The sequence below is a fragment of the Diabrotica virgifera genome, chromosome 4 (assembly GCF_917563875.1).
Source record: "Diabrotica virgifera virgifera chromosome 4, PGI_DIABVI_V3a".
Classification (NCBI taxonomy): Eukaryota; Metazoa; Arthropoda; class Insecta; order Coleoptera; family Chrysomelidae; genus Diabrotica; species Diabrotica virgifera.
This window is the reverse complement of record NC_065446.1, coordinates 100,355,382-100,381,076: the sequence shown is the minus strand read 5'-3', so window position 1 is coordinate 100,381,076 and position 25,695 is coordinate 100,355,382. Positions and strand designations below refer to the sequence as shown.

General features: G+C 34.6%; 2 protein-coding genes across 2 annotated transcripts; both read right to left on the bottom strand.

Annotated features, from left to right (window-relative positions):
* Nucleotides 1-3,757: 3,757 nt before the first annotated feature.
* On the bottom strand, nucleotides 3,758-14,146 carry LOC114330258 (UDP-glycosyltransferase UGT5). The gene is made up of 4 exons (XM_028279582.2): nucleotides 13,769-14,146; nucleotides 7,635-8,444; nucleotides 6,650-6,875; nucleotides 3,758-4,073 (listed from the first exon to the last, which is right to left on the bottom strand). The coding sequence occupies exons 1-4, from the start codon at nucleotides 14,022-14,024 to the stop codon at nucleotides 3,764-3,766; spliced, it is 1,602 nt and encodes a 533-aa protein (XP_028135383.1). The 5' UTR covers nucleotides 14,025-14,146; the 3' UTR covers nucleotides 3,758-3,763.
* A 2,835-nt stretch (nucleotides 14,147-16,981) lies between these two features.
* LOC114330259 (glutamate dehydrogenase, mitochondrial-like) lies at nucleotides 16,982-18,914 on the bottom strand. Its single transcript, XM_028279583.2, has one exon. The coding sequence runs from the start codon at nucleotides 18,796-18,798 to the stop codon at nucleotides 17,062-17,064; it is 1,737 nt and encodes a 578-aa protein (XP_028135384.1). The 5' UTR covers nucleotides 18,799-18,914; the 3' UTR covers nucleotides 16,982-17,061.
* Nucleotides 18,915-25,695: the final 6,781 nt, after the last annotated feature.

The following is a 25,695-nucleotide window of genomic DNA, read 5'->3' as shown; positions in this document are numbered from 1 at the left end:
ATCGGTGAAGGTCGTTGTTATATCGGAATACATATACAAAATAACTACCCACTGAGAAATACGATTCTCGATATGATTACCGGTACTCAAATACAAAAGTAATCATAGTAATCATTGTAATCAAATCATTTTTATCCCTTAAACAGATCGGTAAAGGTCGTTGTTACATCGGAATACCAATACAAAATGCCTACCTACCGAGAAATACGATTCTAGATATGATTACCGGTACTCAAATACAAAAATAACAAAAGTAATCAAAGTAATGAATACTGTAAATGATTACTTTATACAAAACTGAGAAATACGATTCTCGATATGATTACCGGTATTCAAATACAGAAGTAATCAAAGTAACGAATACTGTAAATGATTACTTTATACAAAAGTAACGATTTGTAACGAATACTCGAAAGTAACTATAATCAACATCACTACAAGAGATGCTGTCCGCGGACACGTCGCGAGGCCAAAACCGAACCAAACGGACACCTGTTCGTCTTCGGAATCGGAGATTAAGAAAAGAGCAATGAGGCTGAGCTACGCGTTCACCTCATTGACTCTAAAAGCAAGCAAACAAAAAATAAAGGGAACCTCCTCGGAACCAGGGACCTCAGATACTCGGCAACCGGATACGCTCACAGAGACTGAAACACCCGTGGTTCCACAGCAGGACGACGACCATCAGATGGTGGTCGACGAACCCTGCAGAGGAAGCACCGAAACGATTAAGGCTGCCGCCTCCTCAAGTGAGAAGGAAATGGACGTCTAAAAAGAACCAATACGACACCTGGATGTAAAGGAGGATGCAATAGCATTAATCCAAGAACCTTGGATAATTAAGACCAAAATAACTGGTTTTGGCAGTCTAAATGGTCAAATATTCATCTTACCAAGCAACCAACAACCGAGAACAACAATATATGTTCCCAGGAAAATCAACGCCTCCCCCTGGTGCAGTTTTGCACCTCAGACGTAACTGCTGTTAAAGTAAAATGCCCGTGGGGAAAAGGCAAAAGCAGACAGTTGATACTAGCATCGGTCTACCTACCCTCAGATGCAGCCACCCTACCACCAACAAAGGAGATGGAAGATCTGGTAGACCATTATCTCAGCCAGAAGGTAGATCTTATTATCGGCTGCGATTCGAATTCTCACCATCTAGGCTGGGGCAGCAAAGGTAACAACTCTCGAGGTAAGTCTCTTTATGACTATATTATTAGTAAAGATTTGTATATCTTAAATAGAGGCACGGAACCTACATTTATTAATGTTCGTAGCCAACCAGTTATAGATATCACGCTAGCAACAGCAGAAATATCTAATAAAATTCGGAACTGGCAGGTCTCAGAGGACATCTCTATGTCTGATCACCGCTGGTTGACCTATATTATTAGTAGTGAAATTTAATAAAAAATTTTCTTCTTGGTAAAAGGTATATTAGTTTAAAAAGCCATAAAGGGCTACAGACATATGAACAAAACGTTTTCGCTCTGTAACAAGAGCATCATCAGTGTTACCTAAAATAAGTATAACCACATTAATTAAACAAATGTTAAAGTTAAAATGATGACAAAGCTAAAAGGAAAGTTTGGTTATACTTACAAGACCATGGTGAGCCAACCAAAAAATACAAAGGTCGCCTTTCAAAAAACAGACAAAAGTCTTATATAAATGAAATCATCGAAAAATCCAAAGGATGGATAAAATTCCTAAGGATACGGCCCTAGGAATTTTATCAATCCTTTGGATTTTTCGATGTTTTCATTTATATAAGACATTTTGTCTGTTTTTTGAAAGGCTTTGACCTTTGTATTTTTTGGTTGGCTAAGAAGGTATTTTTCATGAGCTACAAATTTGCTTTTAATAGTTCTATAGGCTTTACGAATATACGATTTTTTCGTTTTCATTACATTTTTTCTAAGAATATTTTTTTTTATAAAATATTTGACTTTTTGAATATTTGCGAAAAACCGCCTGAAAACGTGTTTTTTTATTAAGATTTGTTATTTTTATAGTCGCAAATGACTCTATAGAACAAAAAAATCTATAGAACAAACGTTGCTTAAAGATAGTCAGTTTATCTATTTCCGGACTTATTTTAAACGTATATTTTTTTCACCCCCGAGAAGCTCTGACTTTCACCTCCCAATTAAAAGCAACCAACGGCACAAATTCAACTTTGAATTGGACCTAAGTAGGACCTAAATCCAAATTTTCATGCAATTAGGAGTTGACCCTGAAAATTATTAGTGTTTCTTTTTATCCTGTTTAAATAATTTTGCTCAAAAACATTTTTTAATTACAGAAATAATTATTTATTGATGTATTTTATTTTTTAAATTTTAATAATTATAAAATGTTTTACTTTCTTGTAATGTATTTTTAAAACAAGCAATCATTTAAACAAATTTGTAACAATTTGTGTTATTTAAGAATATAATAATTACATGTTTGTTTTGAAATAAATGTTTCTTAAGAATATTAATGTATAGTTTTAAAATAGTGTATTGCAAATTATCATTATTAAGCGGATTATTTGTGAAGTATTCATTTTCCTTTTTCAGGTATGTAAAACTAAGGAACTTTCTGAAAGGCTAGTGTAATAGCTAAAGAGGGGGCGGCATAATTGGAATTGCACGCGGGCGGCCAAACTGTTAGCGGCGGCTCTGCTGTCAAATAAATGTTGCCAATTTATGCCAAAATGTTACCTTTGTTCGATCGCAGTTAGAGTGTAATTCGAACAAGTGTGCTTTATAAAAACGCTTTATATTCCACTTAATTATACAAATTAAGTGAAACAAGTTAGAGTATGTTTCTTTAAATTTACATTAATAGAAATCTTCCAATATTATTTCTACGCGTATATAATAAAATATGTCTAGTGGCTGTAATTCCAGTGTACTGAGTTAAATGATTCTAAAACTAAAAAGGAACACACCTACGACTTGAATATTTCGTGTTGGTACCATGTGACGTCACGTGCGATGACGCGGATGGCGTGCAACGGTATCTATATTGTACGGACGGTAGTACCAGTATAATAAATTTAATTTCATTTTTAGATGTAGATGTACAGCTGGTTCTTTAAAAACCTGATACGACTCTTAAAGCCTATTTTGTAGAAAATTGAGCAGTGTATTTTGAAGGATAAATACTTATTATTTAAATACTGTCACTGTCACTGCCAAATATTAAAATTTATCAGATAACTTATACTGTTCAACCTCAGAAAATGGCTCCACATGCTAGCAAAGAACTAAAAGCAAGAATTTTAACGAAATTAGCACTATCTGCCGTCAAGAGCCATTTTAACGTAAGCAGAACAACAGCTTTTAATATTAATAAAAAATGGAGAGAACAAAAAACTCTCGAAAGAAAGCAAGGTTCTGGAAGACCAAAAATATCTACCGCTCATGAAGATCGTACGCTGTTGGAGAGATTAGAAGAGAATCCTTTTGAAGATGCGAAAACAGCAAGAATTCAAAATAATATCAAAATTTAGACCTTAATAATTATTACAATTTATGAATTAACATATTATTAATCAGTTGTTTGTTGTTTGTTTGTTTATTTTATTATTTGTCTGTCATAATAAAATAGAATGTAATATCAAACCAATCAAATACACTGCTCAAAATGATCAAGTCGTACTAAGCGTCGTATTAGTTTTTTTAGGAACCAGCTGTACATAATTACCTACACAGGTACTGAATTCAGAACAAATCTAACCAAAAACGCAAAAATAAAACAATGATAACGATTAGTTCTTCTTTACTTTTGAAGCTTTGTTTTGGGTAAAACCAGCTTTCTTATGACTTTTAGTACAAGGTTTTAAAAATAGATTTATAGACATACACAGCAATTTTACAACAATCGCAATAAACAAAAGAACTACAGTAGTGACATCTACCAAATAATGTTGATACCAAGGAAGATTAACACCAGCAACTCTCAAATGAGTAGCTCCATTGTGACGTATCACATATTCTATCCAATATACAGCTCTTTCCATAGGACCCATCGGGCGATCGTGGTATAACTTTGATCTGTGTTGGGCGTTTTCCTTGAATCTAAAAAGTATTATTTATTATAATATTTGTCTACTATTACATCCACAACATAAATGCAGGGGTCCCACAAGGTTGCGCCTTAAGACCAATTCTCTACACAATCTTTACAGCTTCTCAACTAGAGAAGAATCCACAATCGCAACATTCGACCAGAATTGCAGGTGTCACTGCTTAGAAATCGAGATCCCATACAGACAGCTAAAATATTGCTACAAATATACACTTCATTGAAATACGGGCTAAGAAATTGAAAATAAAGATCAACGAAGCAAAATCAGTTAACGTAGTATGTACTAAATGCCACAAAAATACAACAAATATCCTAATGCATAACAAGAACTTTCCTAGAAATGATACCAAAAATATACAAATTAATCGAGGGCTTTTCCTAGGATACTCGCTGTATTCACTGTGGTTCTGTCTAGCGACGAACCCACTATCTCATCTACTGAACTCCACTGACTCCCGTCAGTATAACTGAACAGATTTAACTGAAACCTTCAAGGTCACTTGCACTGCATCAACGAACGTCTGTCGTGTCCAGTGTTGCCAATCGGCAAATAATTATCCGATTTGCGTACCTTTTTGAGAGTTGTCGTATCTTCTTCGTATCTTTAAATAAATCGGATATTTGCGGATATTTTTCAGTGTATCTACCATCGACTAAAACTTTCTCATCCATATATTCCCAACACCAACAACACATTAATTTTGTTTGGTCTCACCCAAATTTTTATACTGGATGAATGTTAGTGACATCCGATATTTTTCATCTTTTGACAAAAGGGACATGTGCCAATTCTTTTGTTTAGAATTTAAATGCACAAGTGCGTCCACTTAAGGCATACTAATCCAATTCAAATTTCAAAAACCTTCTGCCGTCCGATGTTATTTATGAGTTTTTAGTTTTTAGTCTTTAAATTTTTTGCCTATAAAAATTATTTAGTCTGGCATTAAACGTTGATCGCACCACGGGCATTATGGATAATAACCTTGATATCTTAATAACTACAAGACTGTCAAATACATTTCTATTGTTTTAGTTGTAATCAATCTTTAGTTGTTAAAAGAGCGTAGGCGCAAAATTTCGGACCAATAATCTTAAACGTATTCATTTTTTTCGAATCCTGAGAAAACTAATAATTTTTTGGAAAAATTTGAACGCAGAATGAAAGATTACATTATTACCGAGTTCCGAAAGTCCCTTAGAATAAACAAAATGTTTCTTTTGAAGGAGATATTTAAAATTAAAAATTACACTCAATATTCTCTTTTCCTTTCACCCCTGTAACTTATTAGAATAAAAATTATAGAAGTCTTCAGGAACTTTCGGCCCTCGGTAATAATGTAATATTTCCTTCTGCGTTTAAATTTTTAAATAACACTTAGTAGCTTTCTCAGGACTCGAAAAAATAATGCATTTTAAAAGCATTGACCAGAAATTTTGCGCCTATGCTATTAATGTAGCTGTAGTTTTTTTGTATTGATTTATTTATTAGTTATTTTTCTAGTACCTAGTTTTAGGTAGTTATTAGGTACGTTTTAATAAAATAATATTTAAAAGTGTTTTTTTACTTAAATAATTATAATAAATATCACGATCCAAATAATGAAATATTTAGATTGATTTATTTATTTATAATTTACCACTTACGATAATACAAAATACGAATAATATAATAATAGTAAGTAAATAGTATTTACATACATGAATTAGGTAATCAGCTAAAATAGGAAAATTTTTAATATATGAAACAAAGAATCCAGTAGATTAAAAGGCCGATTTTTCGAACGCTAATCAGAAATGGAATCAACTGATCATTATCAAATATTTAATTACTGTCAATGTCAACTTTGATTGGGTTGCTGAAAACATAATTGATAACAATTATGAGATTAATTGATTAATTAATCAATTATGTTAATAATTGTTACGGTAATTGATAATTAATAATTAATTAATCAATTAATTATGTTAATTATCATAATGATAATTGATTACAATCAACTGATTGGCGTACGAACAACGCATTTTGTTATTTGATGGTTGTTAAGGGGACTAAAAGAATATCATTGGCAACATTGATTTTAATTACCGAATAATTTGTGACCTAGCGTACCTTTTCGTGACAAATCGGATATTTTTCGAGCGATCATCGGATAATCTAGAGAAATGCGATTGGCAACGCTGGTCGTGTCTACACTTCGCGGTTGCAGATAAATGGGTTTTACTGTACAGAGATCTGGAAATTCAAAGACGAATATAATGGAGAACGTAAAGTACCTAGACAATAACTATTATCCTCCCTACTACTGGAGTCATTCCGAAGAACCTCTTAGAAAATATAAAAAAGCTGAATCTGAATGAATACCTCTATAACACCACGAAAGTGCACGAAAATTTTTGTGAGATACTGCAGCATATCAAGTCACCTAGGGCTAGATAACACTGAAAGATGTCACTAGACACTAGACCTCAATCTCTTTGATACTGTAGGTACGTGGGAAGAGTGAATTTTCTCCATAGAGGAAGTGAGAGCTAAATCAGGATAATAATAATAATATATAAACCTTACGTTGGATCGTTAAGCAGCTTTGATGTATATTCAAGCAGCTTGGATTCCGAAAAATCTTCATCATGGAACGATATAGTAAGTCCATACTTATCCAATACAACATTTTGGGCATTCATCGCTTGGTCTCCAAAAATTGGTACTACAAGAACTGGGACTCCGTTGTAGACAGTTTCTGTTAAACTGAGAATGCCTCCATGGGTGATAAATAGTTTGACATTGGGATGAGCTAAAACAAGTATATTTTATTATTTAAATATAAGGTAAGTATGGAAGTAAAAAGTAAACAGTAAATAATAGAAGAAACCACAATTGATCGGTTTGAGGTTGTGAACTCATACTTATATCTGGGATTGGGATCATTAATCACAAACACAGGGTCACTACAAGAAGAAATAAAACGTAGATGTGATCTAGCAAAAGTCGCCACAGCAAAAATGACCACAATATGGAAGGACTGTCAAATTTCAAGAGCGTTAAAGATGAGGTTGATCAACTGCTTAATATTCCCAATACTGATCTACGGATGTGAATCTTGGACCCTGAGAAATTCGGAAAGAAGAAATATAGACGCCACTGAAATGTTCTGTTGGAGACGAATGCTACGAATCCCTTGGACCGACCATAGAACAAATAATTCAATTTTAAGGGAGCTGAAAGATAGCCAACGACTCTCCAGTAAAGTCCATCTCCAAGAATTAAAATGCTTTGGACATATTATGAGAGCAAATACAGAAAACATGGAAAGACTCATTATACAAGGAAATGTGGAAGGCCGAAGATCGCGAGGAAGATCCCCAACAAGATGGATCGATCACATTACGAGAATATGCAAAAGACCTATGCATGAGTTAAAAGAAATGACCAGAGACAGAGATCTTTGGAGACGGACAATACACAACATTACGTCGACCACTACACTCCCTCGGGGGGGTCAGGATTGAAGAGAGAGAGAAATAATAGAAGAAACAGTAAAATATTTGCTTACCTAGAAGATCCATTTGTGGAAACCATTTCTGGGTCTTTACATTTGGTGGTAAACCTTTTAAATCGTCGTCTTCCCATTTCCATAAAACTTTCTGATTTAATTTGCCAAAACTGGTTATTAAAATTTCCTTTTTATCTTTTGGCAAATTGACAGCCTTTACTGAAGATCCGAAACTAACAAATATTACTCCTTCTGTTGCATCATCCAAATACTGCTGGAGATCTTTTGGTAGCGGTTTGGGCTTCTTAACATGGAATCCTCCTATGGGAATAATGTTTGGTACTAGAGGAATCGATGGTTGCAGACTTTCATGCGAATTTACCAAAATTAAAGAAACGTTATAGTTGAGTTCGAATATAGATGGTGAATTTGGAAAATATTTCTTCACCAATCCTTCCTGTTGTAAAGGAAGCCAGTGGTAGTGGGTGACTACAGCCTCAAAAATATACAGCAAAGTATTATACAACCTTTGACAAAAAGTCATTTCTCTTGAAAAATCTGTATCTACTTGTGGTACGTACGATACCATAGTTGGATTACCCACTACATAGTTTAATTTACTGTCAGCTCCTATGGATGAAAACAGAACTAAATGTGCCTTGAAATGGTGAGCTAATGCCTTGAAAGCTTCAGTCGCAAACTGCTCTACAATCACTACGTCAAAGGTTTCGTCAGAATTGATAAGTTTCTGAACGTTAGGATGCGACAAGGTTCTTTCCAGACCTGGGTAGACTATCTTTTGGAATTTTAAGAAGTGTGTGAAGTCGTTGGTGTACGCTTTTTCAAAAGGATTCACGTGCTTCATTATAGCTGAAAAATTTTAATTATGTAGTGGATGATTTCAATAAAAAATAATTAACATAATCAACTTATACCACTCTAGGCGAAGCAATAAAGCACTAAAATCGACCTTACCTCCGAAAAAAAAGGACAAGACGGATCTTAATAATTCTTTTTGCATTCGATTCGTGAATGCGCCAGGAAAATTTGTGACCCCGAGCCATGATATAATATTAAAAAACTGCATACAAAAAATGCATTCTTAAAGTGCATCTGAAGCCCTACAGGAGTTAATGAACAGAATCGCAGAAGTCAGTCAGAGATACGGACTTTCACTAAACACTAAGAAAACAAAATGTATGATTATCTCTAAGAACAAACAGCAATTTGGACGAATCAGTGTGAATGGTCAACAAATAGAAAGAGTAAAAACATATACCTACCTTGGTACGAACGTCAATGAAAATTGGGACCATTCTATAGAAATCAAATGTAGGATAGAGAAAGCAAGATCTGCATTTCAAAAAATGGCAAAGTTGTTCAAATGTCATGATTTGTCGATACCCATAAAAGTCAGATTACTACGATGTTATATCTTTCCTATCCTGTTGTACGGAGTAGTCGTGGACTCTCACAGACGCCACCTCCAAGAAAATTGAGGCTTTTTAGATGTGGCTTTATTGTCGAATCCTGAAGATATCTTATACCGACCACATTACTAATGTAGGTGTTTGCTGAGAATGCAAAAAGAAAAAGAGCTCTTAATCAAAATAAAAACAGCCAAAATCGAATACCTCGGTCACATCATGAGGAACAGTGAAAGATATGGACTGCTGCAACTGGTCTTACAGGAAAAAGTAGAGGGAAAGCGATGACCAGGAAGGCGAAGAATTTCGTGGCTGAAAAATCTACGTACGTGGTTCAACACAACCACTACAAATCTTTTCAGAGCAGCAGTGTGCAAAGTACAGATTGCCATGATGGTCGCCAACATCCGAAACGGATAGGCACTACAAGGAGAAGAAAGTGCATCTCAAACAGACAAAACAAAAAATTCAGAACTCGTCAATTTATCGGCGGAAATGAGTTTAATTTTGTTACTCTGGAGTTTTTGGGGTCGCTGAAAACGAATATGAAATCGTAAGTGATTTCCGGAGTACCTGGTGCCCAGGGTACCTACTGTTTACGTCGCCATTAAAATTCATTAAAAAATTAGTCAAAAATCATTACTCGGTGGGTTTTTAGGGTCACTAACGACGAATATGACATCGGAAGTGATCTACGGAGTACCTGGTGCCCAGAGTACCTACTGTTTACCTCGTCTTCTGGAGTTTTCGGCAAGTTCATTAAAAAATTAGTCAATAATCATTACTCGGGGGTTTTTGGGTCGCTGACGACGAATATGACATCGGAAGTGATCTACGGAATACGTGGTACCCAGGGTACCTACTGTTTACCTCGTGCTCTGTAGTTTTCGGCAAATTAATTAAAAAATTAGTCAAAATTCATTATTTGGGGGGTTTTTGGGGTCTCTGACGACGAATATGACATCGGAGGTTATCACCGGAGTACCTGATGCCCAGGGTACCTACTGTTTACCTCGTCTTCCGAAGTTTTCGGAAAATTAATTAAAAAATTAGTCAAAAATCATTAGTCACGAGATAAACAGTAGGTACCCTGGGCACCAGGTACTCCGGAGATCACTTCCGATGTCATATTAGTCGTTAGCGACCACAAAAACCCCCCGAGTAATGATTTTTGACTAGTTTTTTAATAAATTTTTTGCCGAAAACTCCACAAGACGAGGTACCCTGGGCACCAGGTACTCCGTAGATCACTTCCTATGTCATATTCGTCGTTGATAACCTTAAAACCCCCGAGTAATGATTTTGACTAATTTTTCAATGAATTTTAATGGCGAGGTAAACAGTAGGTACCCTTGGCACCGGGTACTCCGGATATCACTTACGACGTCATATTCTTTTCAGCGACCCCAAAAACCCCAGAGTAACAAAATTGAACTCATTTGCGCTGATAGTTGACGAGTTCTGAATTTTTTTTATTGTCTCTTTGAGATGCACTTTATGTAAGAATGCATTTTTTTTGCAGTTTTTCAATATTATATTATGGTTCGGGGTCACAAAGTTTCCTGGCGCATTCACGAATCGAATGCAAAAATAATTATTAAGATCTGTCTTGTCGTTTTTTTTCGGAGGTTCAGTGCTTTATTGCTTCGATTACTCATAAAGACTTGGATATTGGGTTTATAGAATCCATTGTGATATTTTGTGTCTCCAGAAAATCCATGAAACAATTTGCGTTTAGACCAAATATACATGGAATGGCATAGGTAAATAAAGGTAAATTACCCTTTTAATTGACAATCAAACAAAGTAAACTGAGCCTCCTTTGGGACTTCGGGCGAGGGAGAGGATTCAGGGGAAAAACTATTACAGAGAGAAAAATTAGGATAGTGTCTTGGAATCTTGGACGGCCTAGAGGCAACAATGTTGAGATAGTAGATATTCTTTAAAGAAGGAGAGTAACAATTGCTTGCATTCAAGAAACTAGGTGAAGGAGCCAAACGGTGAAAGAGCTGGGTGAAGGATACAAATATATGGAGATGGATGCAGTAGAATAATGATTAGATAGATGAAGTTTAATGAAGCGAGTGGTGGATTGTGTGACAGAAAAATATTAAAGAATCCGAAGGAAGAATTCTGTAAAACAGCCTTAAGACCAGTTATGATGTACGGAACTGAATGGTATGCAGTTCAAAATAAAGGGGAACAACGAATGCATGTGGCGGAAATGAAATTGCTTAGATAGATGAGTGGAGTGACAAAAAAAGATAAAATTAAGAATGAGTATATTATGGGACATCCAGGGATGGCAACAATTGATGTCAAAATGGGAGGGCATAGGTTAAGATGGTTTATTCATGTTCAATACCCCAATACGAAGGATTGGTATAGTGGTGCAGGTTCCTGAAAAGAGAGGAAGACCAAAGAAGACCTGTAAAATGCACTGGAGGAGCCCCCATTTTTGTTTCTTTATCGTCACACTACAAACCAGGGTGGGTCTCGACTGACTACTCAACTCGCTTCCATCTCGAACGGTCGTCCATAATAGTTGGGTCGGTAGGTAGTCCCATTGTTAAATCTGACCATATTATGTTATCTCTTCATCGCACTCGTGGACGTCCTAAACGCCTTCTTCCTGTCGGATGTTCCTCCCAGTTTAACTTGGCAAGGCGGTTATTAGGGAGTCTATGGACATGACCTGTCCATCTTAGACGTTGGGAAGACGACCTTGTATAGGGATATAAACAAAGAGAATTATGATAATGATGCTTCTACTGAAAACTAATGAAATGCACTAAATGACGCAGCCGAGAAAATAGCAACACTTAAATGGAACTGGGCAGGTTACGGGGCTCGAATGACAGATAACAGATGGTGAATTCGGGTACTGGAATTAAGACCAAGAAATGATGCCTCGCGAAGCAGAGGTCCACCAATACGTTGGACTAATGATCTGAAACGTTGTCATAGAAATTAAATCCAAGAGGCACAACATCGAAACAAATCGATGCTGCCAAGCCAAAACGGCATAAACGCCAAAACGGCCACTTTTTAGTTAGCTGCACCAAAAGATAGGATTTTAATATGCGCATCAGTCAACGCGGCATAACCACACACAAAGTACATTAATTGTAATATTGGTTTAAAGTTTTGATAAACGTTAATTTAGTCACGTGTGTGGACACCGATTGACATAACCGCCAAGCGCCGGTAAGAGAAACATTGTGTATAGTTCGGTCCAGTATTACTAGTAAAGGTATTATTATTAACTATTAAAGTAAAGTATTACAATTTTTATACACCAGTAACATGATTTTAATTACCTCTGCTATATTTTGTGCCAAAACCAAATATTTACATCGTGGTTGACACTGACACAAGTGCCATCCCTCCATGGTATTCTTATGCAGGTTTCATATTTAAAAATTGCGCACATAAAAAGATTATTTTAAAATTTTCTGTTGTAACTTTGTACGACTGTGTTGAACAATTGTTTTTAGGTATTACAGCACAGTTCAAATTGTTTTTAGACAGCTTAAAACGGCAATCGATTTTTGGCGTTTACGCATTTTTTTTTTTTTTTTTGTTGCAGATGAATAGCAGAAGTAGTAAGAAAATAATGTCGTTACCAAAGAAAAATAATACATAGCAGTACAAAATGATAAGAAATATTGTAATTTTAGTGATAAACATCGACAAACTAGAGAATTTAAACCGTACACACTGACAATAATTGTATTGGCTGTAATACCTACTTTTATATTCCCCTTAGAAGCTTATAACCGTTTTGATGTTTATATTACAGGAGCTTCTTCTTCTTCTTCTTCCTTTATTGGGTTATATCCCTCGGGATAATTCGCCCAGCTTACACCAGGGAAATACTTTAGCAATGGTATTATTATCTTTGATTGAACCAACAAACGCTATAGTAGAAGAAGAAATATAATTTATCACTATCTCATATGTTTTAACTTGGCAGCAGATAATGGTTTGGACACAAGTATAATTAATCAGGATAAGGAAATCCAAGCAAGGAAACCAATAAGGATGTTGATCCAAATATTGAATGTGACAGTGATTATGAATAAGTATCCGTCGATTCAGAAACTGATGATTATGATAAACAGAAGAAAAATCCCGATAAGAAACTTAGAACGTATTTTTGATTAATTAAAAATAAAGGCTGTCAAAAATCTTCATAGTTCTATAATTTCGTTTGTTGGTATTAACGACAATTTTTAATTCTCGTCTTTTTTTCATTTATGGCATATATCCCTTTTAAGCGCCATATTGGCTAACGTTACAGCTATGCGATCGACATAAACGCCAGAGGTAAGTTTGGCATATTCACTAGTGTTACATTTTGATTTGGCATAAGCTCCATTTCTTAACTTTTAATGTATTTCAAACAGAATCTTTAGCCACATGTTCACATGATATTAAAATTTGAAAAAAAAATCACCAAATTTTTTGAGCCACTGTGCAGATAAATAGAATTGGCGAAAATAAAAATAATCAGCTTTTTGTGTTTCCTGAAAAATCAAGTTAATATCGTTTATGTCGTTTTGGCTTGGCAGCGTCGAAATGAAAAAATATGAGGGAGATCTATATCCAGCAGTAGACAATCGAAGATTGAATGATGAACCAAATGCACAATCAGACTTATAAGGCAAAGAAAAACAAGAAGAAATTGATAAATTCATAATGTAAAATCAATGCTAAAAAGTTGAGAATGTTGTTTATGCTAAAAAATGCTTTTTGGCAACTTACCTTCATATCGCTCGGCAAAACCTGTCAAAACAACGCTTCTGTAGCTGCCGCTTTTAGTGGGTACTATATCCTCGTAAGGGCTTATCATCGTAACATCATGGCCTGCATCTGCAAGTCCTCTTAGCAGTGCGTTTCCCAAACTGTAGTGACTCTTGGCGGAAAGAATGAAAACGCCTAATATTTTCGCAGCCTGAGTAGTTTGTAGACATAACATGCAGATTAGAATTGGAATGAGTAAAACATATTTCTTCTTCATTTTTAAAAAGTATTTTAAACTTTAGGTTAAGTATATTCCTGCAAAGTTCTTAAAATTGAATAACCCAGTGTACTAGATTGTCTTCAACAAATCTTAAAATTGGTTATCACAGGCTGATAAATTATAGGTAGGTACTTGAAAGATAAGTAAATTTTGTACCGGGTAGCACGTCATTATTGAGGTATAATACTTTATTTTTAATTAAAATAGCACTTGAAATTAATAAATAGAATAACATAAAAAAATATTTTTGATGATTACATAACTGATATTATTTACTGAATTTTTTTTGTTTTTGTTTTCGAGATGTTTATATTTAAACCCAGAAAACAAAAACAAAAATAATGACAAATTTGGTACCCAACCAGAACATTAGTATTTGTGGGAAGGAAATAGAACTCGTAGATAGATATAAATACCTGGGACATGAAATTACGATTGGCAGGGATAACCCGATTCATGAACTGAAGAGAAGAATATGTCTTGGGTGGGCAGCATTTGGAAAACTGAGAGAAACTTTTAAAAGTGAGTTTTAAAAGAGAAAGGTATGGAGCGGTCAATTAACAGAGAAGAATGGAGCGGTCAATGTTAGGAATAACTCTGCGAGACAAAATCAGAAACGAAGAAATCAGAAGAAGAACAAAGGTGACTGACTTCATCGAGAGGATAGCCAGGTTGAAGTGGAGATGGGCAGGACACATAGCCAGAATGACAGATGGGCGATGGACGAAGAGGTTATTGGAATGGAGGCCAAGAAAAGACGAGAGAAGCGTCGGTCGACCGCTTACAAGATGGACTGACGACTTAAGAAAGGTAAATAAAAACTGGATGGGAGCGGCGCAGGATAGATGGGGTTGGAAACGAGGAGAGGAGGCCTATGTTCAGCAGTGGACTTTTGCGGCTGGATGATTATTTACTAAATAATTTTTTTAATTTTTATCTCTATCTTCTCCCTCTTTAAGTGCGTTGTCCTCCCAGAACATTGGCGATCAGTCGCAAGATCTTTACTTTGTCCACAGTTGACCTAAATAATGTCGTAGTGCTCACTCTATTCGATAAAAATATCGATATTGTATTGGTATCGTATCGAAAACCAATACGATACCGATACAATACATACCTTAGCAATATTAATGTCGATACGATACTCATTATCTGAAATCAATACTCTTGTATTGTCGATACCCTTGCCTCGATATTATTGAAAATATCGATATCGAGAAAAAATAAATAAAACGCCACAGTTCTTTGATAATATTTTGTGGAATAGGTATTTAGATCATAATTATTTATTACATAAAAGTATAAGTGATCTGCAACCAACCCAAGCATCAGTTGTTATAATATTTTACACTTGAGTGCATGAACTTGAAATTCTTGAGAGTCAGTAAATGTCTGTTATGATTACACTGTTTATCATGTGGCATTTGTGGCAATATTATGGAAGTAAGTGATGATGACTCAAAAATAATTTTTAACAAATACTGAATTGCGATTTATTACGAATCTCCGGGGATTTCCCTATATTTTCAAAAGTAGTTTTTAAACAATACAGAATTAGTTAAGTATTTGTCGGCTTTCAAAGAAGCATTCATCCATATTCAATCTTTATAAGACTATACATATAAGGATAAGCATAATATTTTTAGAATAATGTCCATTTGCCAAGCACGCAAAAGTAGGCATAAAGGGCCTACACAGCTCCGGTGTATAATCCTTTTTATGTCAATATTTTATCGAGTATTGTATCGATATTGTATCGAAATCAATATCAATACGATATTTTTATAAGAAAGTATTGCCGATATCGATACTCGATACGATACTTCATTGGCATAACCAATACAATACTCAATACTTAAAAAGTATCGATATTGTATCGTATCGTGAAGCTCTAGTCAATAAACTATAAAAAAAATTACTTCCATTACGTTGAATTCAACATTATTGGTATATTATACTACGTAAATGGAAACTTTTTACTGGATATTAGTATTGTTAAGAAATTATTCACCTGGTGTATGATATTGGGAGTTACTACTTTTTACCTCTATGTCTTTAAACAGGTAATATGCAAAATAAAAATCGTAAGTGATTACAAAAATATTATATTCCATATTTATAAACGCAAAAACCAAATCACAATGTTTGGAATAAAAAAAAACTCGTTAGAAAAAAAAGAAATAAAAAAATATATAAATCCTAAATATCTTAATCTTAATAAAGGTGATACCTTTATTTTAATGTAGAAATGGAGCTACGATTGTTTACCATTACCGCATACCAAAGCATACTATCGTGTACGTACGTATCGATGGAGTTCCTATGGATATACTACTATTTACCTCAACTGACTAATAAAGTTGCTATTGTTTCTAAACGCCTTATCTAGGCAACTAATAATGTTGGATGTACGATTTTTTGCCACCAGTTGCTATGAAAATCTGACAACAAGAGCGTGGTATTAACTCCATTTCGGCAAAAATTGGAGTTACGACTGTTTACCTCAACGGTACAGATATAGTATTTCATATTTCGGATTTCTCATCACGTGAGAAAAGATCTGTAGTTTTCTTCGTTTTATGATATTCAGTACTTCTCTTTCTTTGTTTAGTCGCTGCATTACCGATGGATTTGTTACTCTGTTCATCCACGATATCCTCAATATTCTGCGATAAGCCATATTGCAAAAGCCTTAATCCTTTTGTACATTGTTTCCTAAGGGTCCATGCTTCCATTTCATAGAACAAAATGCTGAACACATAGTAGCGTAATAAGCGTATTTTTAGGCAAATTTTTAGCTTTGTTGGTTGGTACCTTTTGCATTTTCCTAAATGATCGCTTGCTCTATTTTGCATTTGATTTCCTGTGATAAGTCCCATTTCTCATTCACCCAGCAGCCTAAATATGTTATATTGTTACATGAAAAGGCATGAATCACATGTTAAAGAATAAAAAACCATAAAAAATTTATTAAAAACAGAAGATTTGAAATGTACGTGCAATATTTAAAACAAAGACATTGTTTTCACTGAAATTAAACAAAACCAGCATCATTTATAGTGACGAAAATCTTTTCTACAGAGTTTACATATGCAGCAGCTCGAAAATCTATTCCCAAGTTGTACTTCTTCGCAGTTTTCTTAATTCTCTTGGATGCTCTTTCCATAGAATAGTGCAAACCAGAGTGAACTATGTCTTTTTCGGAAGCTCCAGCAATTCTCTTCTGAAATGCTTCGGATGGAACTATGGGAATATCACCTACTTCACAAAACTTCCGTTCTAGGGACTCCTGTACTGATTGTAGCAGATGGTAGTTGGAATCTTTTTCATATTTGAAGGTAAGACGACCATAAGACACATGGTTAATATTTTTCAGCCACTCAAAGTAAGATACTGTCACTCCTCCAGCGTTGCAGTACAAATCTGGAATAACTAAAATGTTCTTTTTTACCAATATGTCGTGAGCACCTGGTGTAGTAGGCCCATTGGCCCCTTCAGCTATTATTTTGGCCTGTATTTTATCAGCATTTTTCGACGTGATAACTTTTTCAGTAGCTGCGGGTATTAAAATATCACATTTGTGTTCCATTAAGTCGCCATCAAACTTTGTAGCACCTGGAAAACCTACTATCGTACCTTTAGCTACTTTATAATCCTCAAGAGCATTTGGATCTATGCCTTGTTCATTGAAAATTGATCCGTCGATTTCTTTAATGCCGATTATTTTGCATCCTCCTCTATGGCAAAATCTCATGCTATGTAATCCAACATTACCTAATCCTTGTATGATTACGGTTTTGCCTTCTGTGCCTGGTTTTAAGCCAATAGTTTTCATAATAGCTTCTTCAGATATAAAATTTTGTATACCATGGAATATACCTCGACCTGTAGCAGGCGTTCGACCGTGTATACCACCTTGGTTTATAGGTTTACCAGTTGTTATTGCTTGGTGGTTGATATCCAAATAGCCTATAGTTTTAGCATACGTATCAGCCAACCAAGACATTTCCCTTTCACCTGTGCCCATATCTGGAGCAGGCACATCAAGACCTGGACCAACAAAAGACTTTTTGATACATTCTAAAGTATATTTTCGAACTATTTGCTCTAATTCGCTAGGACTGTAACACCTGGGATCAATTTTTACTCCTCCTTTACTTCCACCAAAAGGAACATCTACACACGCACATTTAAATGTCATCAAAGCAGACAGTGCCTTTACCTCGTCCCTATTGACATGCTCAGAAAACCTTATTCCGCCCTTTAAGGGTGTTTTGTGGCCACTATGATGCGCTCTGTAAGCTTCAATAATTTCGTATTTACCATTATCTAGTTTAATAGGTAGAGCTAACTCCAAAAGGCCATCACAATGTTGCATCGAGTTAAATATACCATCAACTCTATCTTCAGCTTGTTCTTTCGTCAATTTGCTTCCTTTTTTCTTCATTATATCTTCAATTAATTTTGGTTCAACAATCATGCAAGCTCTATGGAAGAAATACTCAATCATATCAAAGAATTCTGGATCTGGCTTGGTTGCCACGTCTTTTAATCTGTCGGGAATTTTATGGGCATAATGACGACTTTGTATACTGGTTTTGATCAAAGGAGATACCTTTAACAGCTGTTTTTCTTCATTTCTGAAAATAGTTGGCGTTTTGCGTTCTCCACAGAATCTTTTTTCGTTTTCACTCGGTACTAAAATCAGACTTCTTAACGGCAATTTTGCATTTTGTACAAATCTATTTGAAGCAACGTTATTTAAAGACATGCTGTTTAGCCGATAGAGGTATTTGGAATGAAAAACCGTTGAAAATTTTACAAAATAGTGACATTACTACTTTGACAAATAAAAAAAGCTTACTGGGAAATTATACTGACTAACATATTTATAGGACCGTCATGACGTCTGTATTTATTTATACATTTCAACGTTTTTGACGCTAAGCATATCGAACAAAACAGAACGGAACCAATAAAACAATAATATTACTATACTACATATAGAATAGCAGCTGCTATCGAAAAAACAGGAATATGAAATGTCTAAAAATGAAACTAGAACCCCAAATTATTAAAACCAAAAATATGGAAAGAGAGGACAAAAATAATTCGAGCCTCCCAAGGAAAATTGTCGTAACTATTTTTTTTTGTGCTGTGAATAACGGACAAACGCACAAGATAGCCACGAGAAAAATCCCGAAATAGGTCGATTTTTATTTTTAAGTTATCATATTGTGGCATATATGGTATACTAGTGACGTCATCCGTCTGGGCGTGATGACGCAATCGATGGTTTTTTTAAATGAGAATAGGGGTCGTGTGCTAGCTCATTTGAAAGGTTCTTCAATTCTCTATTCCGTAATATAAACATTTACATAATTATTTATACAGGGTGTCCAAAAACAGTTTTTAATTAAATTATTTGAAAAAAAAGAAGAATGTATGTAATTTATTTAATTCAAAATACATTTTACTGTTACCCGAAAACTAAAAAATGTTTATTCCACAAATAAACATTGCTTTTCGATTAGATTCAATGTTCAAGCCAGATCCCGCCAGCCACCTGCCTCTTGGAAGTTTGAACATTTAATTTAAGCGAAAAGCAATGTTTATTTTCTGATTTGTGAAAGCAGTAAAATGTATTTTGAATTAAATAAATTACATACATTCTTCTTTTTTGTCAAATAATTTAATTTAATAAAAAGTTTTTGGACACCCTGTATAAATAATTATGTAAATCTTTATATTACTGAAGAGAGAATTGAAGAACCTTTCAAATGAGCTAGCACAGGACTCCTATTCTCATTTAAAAAATCATCGATTACGTCATTACACCCAGATGTTTTGGGATTTTTCCTTAAGGTGATACAGTAGCGATCAACAGGTAGCCAAAACGCGTTCCAAGATTGCGGCTGTAATTTTGAATATTTTTTCGAGATATTTGGCACACTTATTCGTAATATAATAAAGAATGGCGGTACAGAGCCCAATTTGAAAAATATATTAATATGTGGAAATTACTCTGTAATTAAATACAATATTAAAAAACGAGCCTGTACCGCCATTAAGAAGAACAAAAAATATACTTTCTTCAAATAAACTTTTTTATCCGATGCCTAGATTTTGTGTCATTTTGGAACTACTAAATTTGTTTATTTCATTAATAGTTCCAAAATGACACAAAATCTAGTCATCGGATAAAAAAGAAAATATTTATTTGAAGAAAGTGTATTTTTTTGTTCTTCTTAATGGCGGTACAGGCTCGTTTTTTTAATATTGTATTTAATTACAGAGTAATTTCCACATATTAATATATTTTTCAAATTGGGCTCTGTACCGCCATTCTTTATTATATTACGAATACGTGTGCCAAATATCTCGAAAAAATATTCAAAATTACAGCCGTAATCTTGGAACGCGTTTTCGCTAGCTGTTGATCGCTACTGTTTCCTCTTAAAGCCGCCGGTTTACGAAATAACGAATTTATTCCTTTCATTTGCACCATACTGTATACACATGCAACGGTGGAAAATAGTGTCGGGCACGCTTGATTAGCAATTAAAAAACAAAGGAGTTCTGAATATTGTATTGCAAAAAACTCTTCGGGATTTTATCAATTGATGTTTAACGAATATCTACCTATCTTGGCAACATTCAAATTTTCAGTTTTTCACATAGTTTTTGAAGGTCAAAAATGGCTGATTTCGCAATTTTTCAATTCTTAATCGCTTATAAATATGTCAAAAACTATCATTTTTAGAGAAAAGTCACTAAAGACCTTTTCTATTTGGAATGATCCAAAAAAACCTAAGAAAACTTTGTTCCATGCAAAAAAAATAATTTTAGGAAAAAACAAAAAAAAAACGTTTAAAAAATGTTTGACCCACTTTTGGTCCTGGCAACATGCAAATTTGTTAAAAGAGGTCCTTTTTGAGTAAGATTGTGCAAAAAATCCGAATCGGAATATTTTTCCTAGCGGATGCGCAGTGGCTTTTTGGACTATAATAAAAACGTAATAGTAAACGAAACCATAATAGAAGCGGTTAATGAATAATGACTAATATATTTGGGATAGATAATAAAAATAAAAGGAAACCCAAACAGCCAAACAGCGGAGGTAATAAGAAGGGCCAGATTAGCCTGGGCGGGATTTGGAAAATTAAAATGTATCTTAAAGAATAAAAAAGTACACCAATACTTAAAAACAAGAGTGTTTGACCAGTGCATACTCTCAATTCTCACATACGCACGTCAAACATGGACCTTGACCAAAGCAAACATTGATAAAGTAATGAAGACACAAAGAGCCATGGAGAGAGCAATCTTAGGAGTCAAATTAAAAGACAAAAAGCAAATCAACTGGATAAAAATAAAACAAAATTCAAAGACGCAGGACAACGTATAGCCAGGCTAAAATTGAGTTTCTAAGGTCATAACGCTAGACAAACGGACAATAGGTGGACTACCACGATTCAACAATGAAGACCATGAACAGGAAAGAGAGGAAGAGGACGACCCCAGATGAGATGGCATTAAAAAGATAGGAGGAACACACTGGAAACAGAAAGCACAAAACAAAAGCGAATGGAGAAACTGGGGAAGCCTATGTTTAAAATTTGACGAATTAAAGGAGAAAAGAAGAAAAAGAAGAAGGTTTAACAACTCATAATAAGATCAGATCAAACCAGATACTATAACAACTCAAAATCAGTTAAGAGGAGGAAGGAATATAGGAAGAAGGAGAGTGTCATGGTTGAAGAATTTAAAGAACTGGTTTAAATACAGTTTTATAGAACTCTTCAGGGCAATGTTAGATATCGTAAGGATAAATATAGTGATGATGACATTCAACCTCCGATTGGGAGACGGCACTTATAGAAGAAGATAACAACTCATGTTCTCATATCTTAATATAGGCAACACAATATGCATTAATAGACTAAGAGCAGGGATAGGGAAAATTTGCTAATCATTTTATGATTACCAAAATTTGATAATCTTAAAATGATTAGCAAAAGACCACAGGGGGAAAAGGATGAGGGTCCAAAAAATGAAAATTTGAGATAAACATTGTAAAGTACGGCCAAACACCGTTACGTTCTGTCTATGGTATTATAAAAAGCAAAATACAGATGAGAATGTCTAGTAAAAATTCATTTAAAAATACCAGTACAGGGGAAAAAGGATGAAGGTCCACTCGATTCATGCAAAACGGATGAGAGTCCAAAAATTTCTCACTCCTCGATCTTCAGTCAGTCGTTACAGACATCAGAAAGTAGAAAGTTAAAGAAGGAAAGAGGAGAGAAGCAGTTTGATTTTAGTAAGTTGCATTTTGTGTGTTGGAAGATGTCGGAGTGTGATATGCCGCCCACAACAAAAAATAGGCCAAGGATGGACCATGTTTCTGACTCCTCCAAAAAGTTAAGATTGCAAACACATGAAACTGGTAACAGTTGTCATTGTTCGAGGTTAAAATGTTTCGAAGTTATTGGTGTTCAAGACCGTTTAACGATATTATCAGAAACTTTAATGTATTGAAATCGCATGATGAGCAGAGCCTGTATTTAGCAGGTCTTATTTCATACGAACCAGTTAAAAGACATCGTCAAAGAAAAGCTAACGATGAAAATGTGGATTATCATTACTTTTCCTATAAGTATGAGGTAAGTCGTATTTTATTTTGCAAAGTAGAGTGTTTTGCAGTAGATAATTTGTTTTAAGGTTCGAGTGATGCGAGATAATGGTACCCTAGTAATACCTATTTGCTACAAAGCAATGCTGTCATTACATGGAATATCAGCAAAGCGCCTTCAAAATATCCAGCAAAAGCTTGTTAACGATGGACATGTTGGTAAAGATGGTCGGGGTCGACATTCGAATCGATGAAATAAGCTAGGCCAAGAAACAACTAATTCAGTCTGTGCTCATATTAGTTCATTTAAAGGTAGGCTGTCACACTATAGCCTTAATAAATCGAGAAAAACTTACCTGCCAGAGGAGTTAAATGTTAAAAAAATGATCCGGATGTTCAAGGAATTATATCTGATGAAATAAATTTCATATGAATCATATCGTTCAATCTTTGTAAACAAATTCAACATAAGTTTTGGTTACCCGCGTAGTGATACATGCAGCACTTGCGATAAATATAAGACAAAAATCGCAGATCCTTCACAGGCTATAAATTTACCTGCACTAGCTGTGAGTAATGAACTTCACCTTAGGAAAGCTAATGCTTTTTACCAGAGAAAACGATCTGAACGCAAAAAAACTCAAAAAATGCTCATTTTGAAGCCATTGCTATGGATTATTCAAAAAAATTACAGCTGCCAAACAGTAGCACTAATGTTTTATACTATATGCGTCAATTTTCGTTTAACCAAATACTATTGACTGTAATACATCAAACTCCCACAGAAATCTGGAAGCACGTTGCCACTAGCGCCACAGTCGGCTTGCTGTGGGCTTGCGGTGAAACTACGTTTTGACAACGTAAAATTTGACGTAAACATTCAAATTAATTTTATTGATTTTTGAATAACGAGCTAATTTTGCTAAATTAAATTAAAATAAAAATAGTTCAAACACTTATACAAAAACAATAATAAAGCAATTTTATAAATGTAAGGTTAGATTGCTCTGGTTATCACCGCAAGACCGCTAGATGGCGCTATTTTTTGCTTCCTCAAATGCAATGGGAAATGTAAAAAGTTGTATGTATTACAGTCTATAGTATTTGGTATAACTTAATTAATATTCACGTTTTATCCAACATTGATGTGCTATTTTATACATATACTGAAACAGCGGGACGTAATGCATCAGATAAAGTAGCCTCTATTCTGTTTGATTACATCATGAATGAATTAAATCAAGAAGTTCAAGAACTTGTGATTTTTTGTGATTCTTGTTGCGGACAGAATAAAAATTATACATTGTTTCGAATGTTACATTATGTCGTACATAAAGTAGGCCGACTTCAGTGTATAAAAATGGTTTTCCCAATTCGAGGACACAGCTACATGGAATGTGATCGTAATATGGGCTTAAATTAATGCCAAAGCTGTTATCGAGCTTCCCTCAGGTTAGGATGATCACATTCGAAATGCCCTCCTAAAACCGAACCATTTTCAAGTTTTTAGCTGTGAGGACCAACAGATCTTCCGAAGCTGGACTGATTATCTGAAGAATTATTATGTGCTGAAATGTCCCTTTGCAAGCCGCCCAATCAGAGAATTAGTAATGGTCAAAGAAAAATCCAGAACGATGGATCACCGCGACTCTTATTGTGGAGGCTTTATCTCAAGCGTTGTAGTACCCGCCAAAAAGAATGAACCAAACAAAACCAAAGGAAGGAAAAAAGTAAAAGCTATTGAAATTAAGACAAAAAATTTGGGCAATATAGTGCATCAGGGTTTACCTCCAGGACAATTTGAACTTCCAAATTTCAAATATTAAGATAGGACTCCCATTAAATCTGTGAAGTAACGGGATTTACAGAACTTAAAACGTTTTTGTAGCCTAGAAGCTCGGCTTTATTTTGAAAATTTACAGCATAAGTAAATAAAGTAATTTTTTGTGGACTCTCGTCTTCTTAAACCTGACTTTATATACATAACCCAATTTACAATTATTTTCTGGACGCCTATGTTAAAAAATAGCATTGAAAATTCTTTTTACCGGAAATAGATACACAATACAACTTTTTAAAATCTTGTTGTTTCCAAAAAGTTCAAACCATAAGGTAATACGAAGTTTTGAAATTTAAAAATCGTTTTATCAAAATTTTGTTTTTGTGACCCTCTTCCTTTTTCCCCTGTGGTCTCCCCTGTGGCCTCTTACAATTGACAGAGAGACTCATTGAGTCCTTTGCTCTTCAATTTAATCATGGATGAAATCATCAAAAGCGTCAACAAAGGAAGAGGATACAGAATGGAAACCAAAGAAGTAAAAATACTCTGTTACACACACGATGCAATATTGAAATCCCAAGATAAAGATGATCTGCAAAAGATTAGTGCACAGATTTAACATAAGAGTAAAATAATTCACTATGACAATTTCATCTCGGAAAACTAAAACAATAGTAATCAGTAAAGAACCAATCAGATGTAAAATAGAAATTGATGAAATCAGTATTGAATAATTAATTAATGGAAATAACTAAAATACCTTTTAATAACATTATTAAACTACGAAGACCGGGACAAAGAAGTAAGAAATGAAATACAAAAAGCAAATAGACAAGCAGGATGTCTTAATAACACTATATGGTGAAATCACTGAGGTGAAGTCAAGAACTTATAGAGCCAGTGTAAAATCAATAATGATACATGCATCAGAAATAAGACCAGATACAGCCACAACAAAAAGACTACCGGAAACGGCAGAGATGAGAGTACTGAGAAGAGTCACGTACCACGCTGAGAGATCTAAAGATGAGTGAAGACACTATAAGGCAATGTATAAACTGCAATGACATTATAGACTGCGAGAAAACCTGAAGCAACGTACCAGTTAAATCAGGACATAGTAGAATAACGAATGAAACTAATGCTGCCGAATGGATGATGATTTCTGACCATATGACATCAAGATATAAGCCTGAAGTACCTTTTCAAGTGGACATTTGCCCACGAGACGAATGGAACAGAGGAAACTCTCG

Coding starts and splice junctions, on each gene's coding strand:
- LOC114330258 (XM_028279582.2), bottom strand. CDS start 14,024: ATGAAGAAGAAATATGTTTTACTCATTCCAATTCTAATCTGCATGTTA. Junction 8,445..13,768: donor TTTTGCCGAGCGATATGAAG/GTAAGTTGCCAA, acceptor AAAATTTTTCAG/CTATAATGAAGCACGTGAAT. Junction 6,876..7,634: donor TCCACAAATGGATCTTCTAG/GTAAGCAAATAT, acceptor TACTTGTTTTAG/CTCATCCCAATGTCAAACTA.
- LOC114330259 (XM_028279583.2), bottom strand. CDS start 18,798: ATGTCTTTAAATAACGTTGCTTCAAATAGATTTGTACAAAATGCAAAA.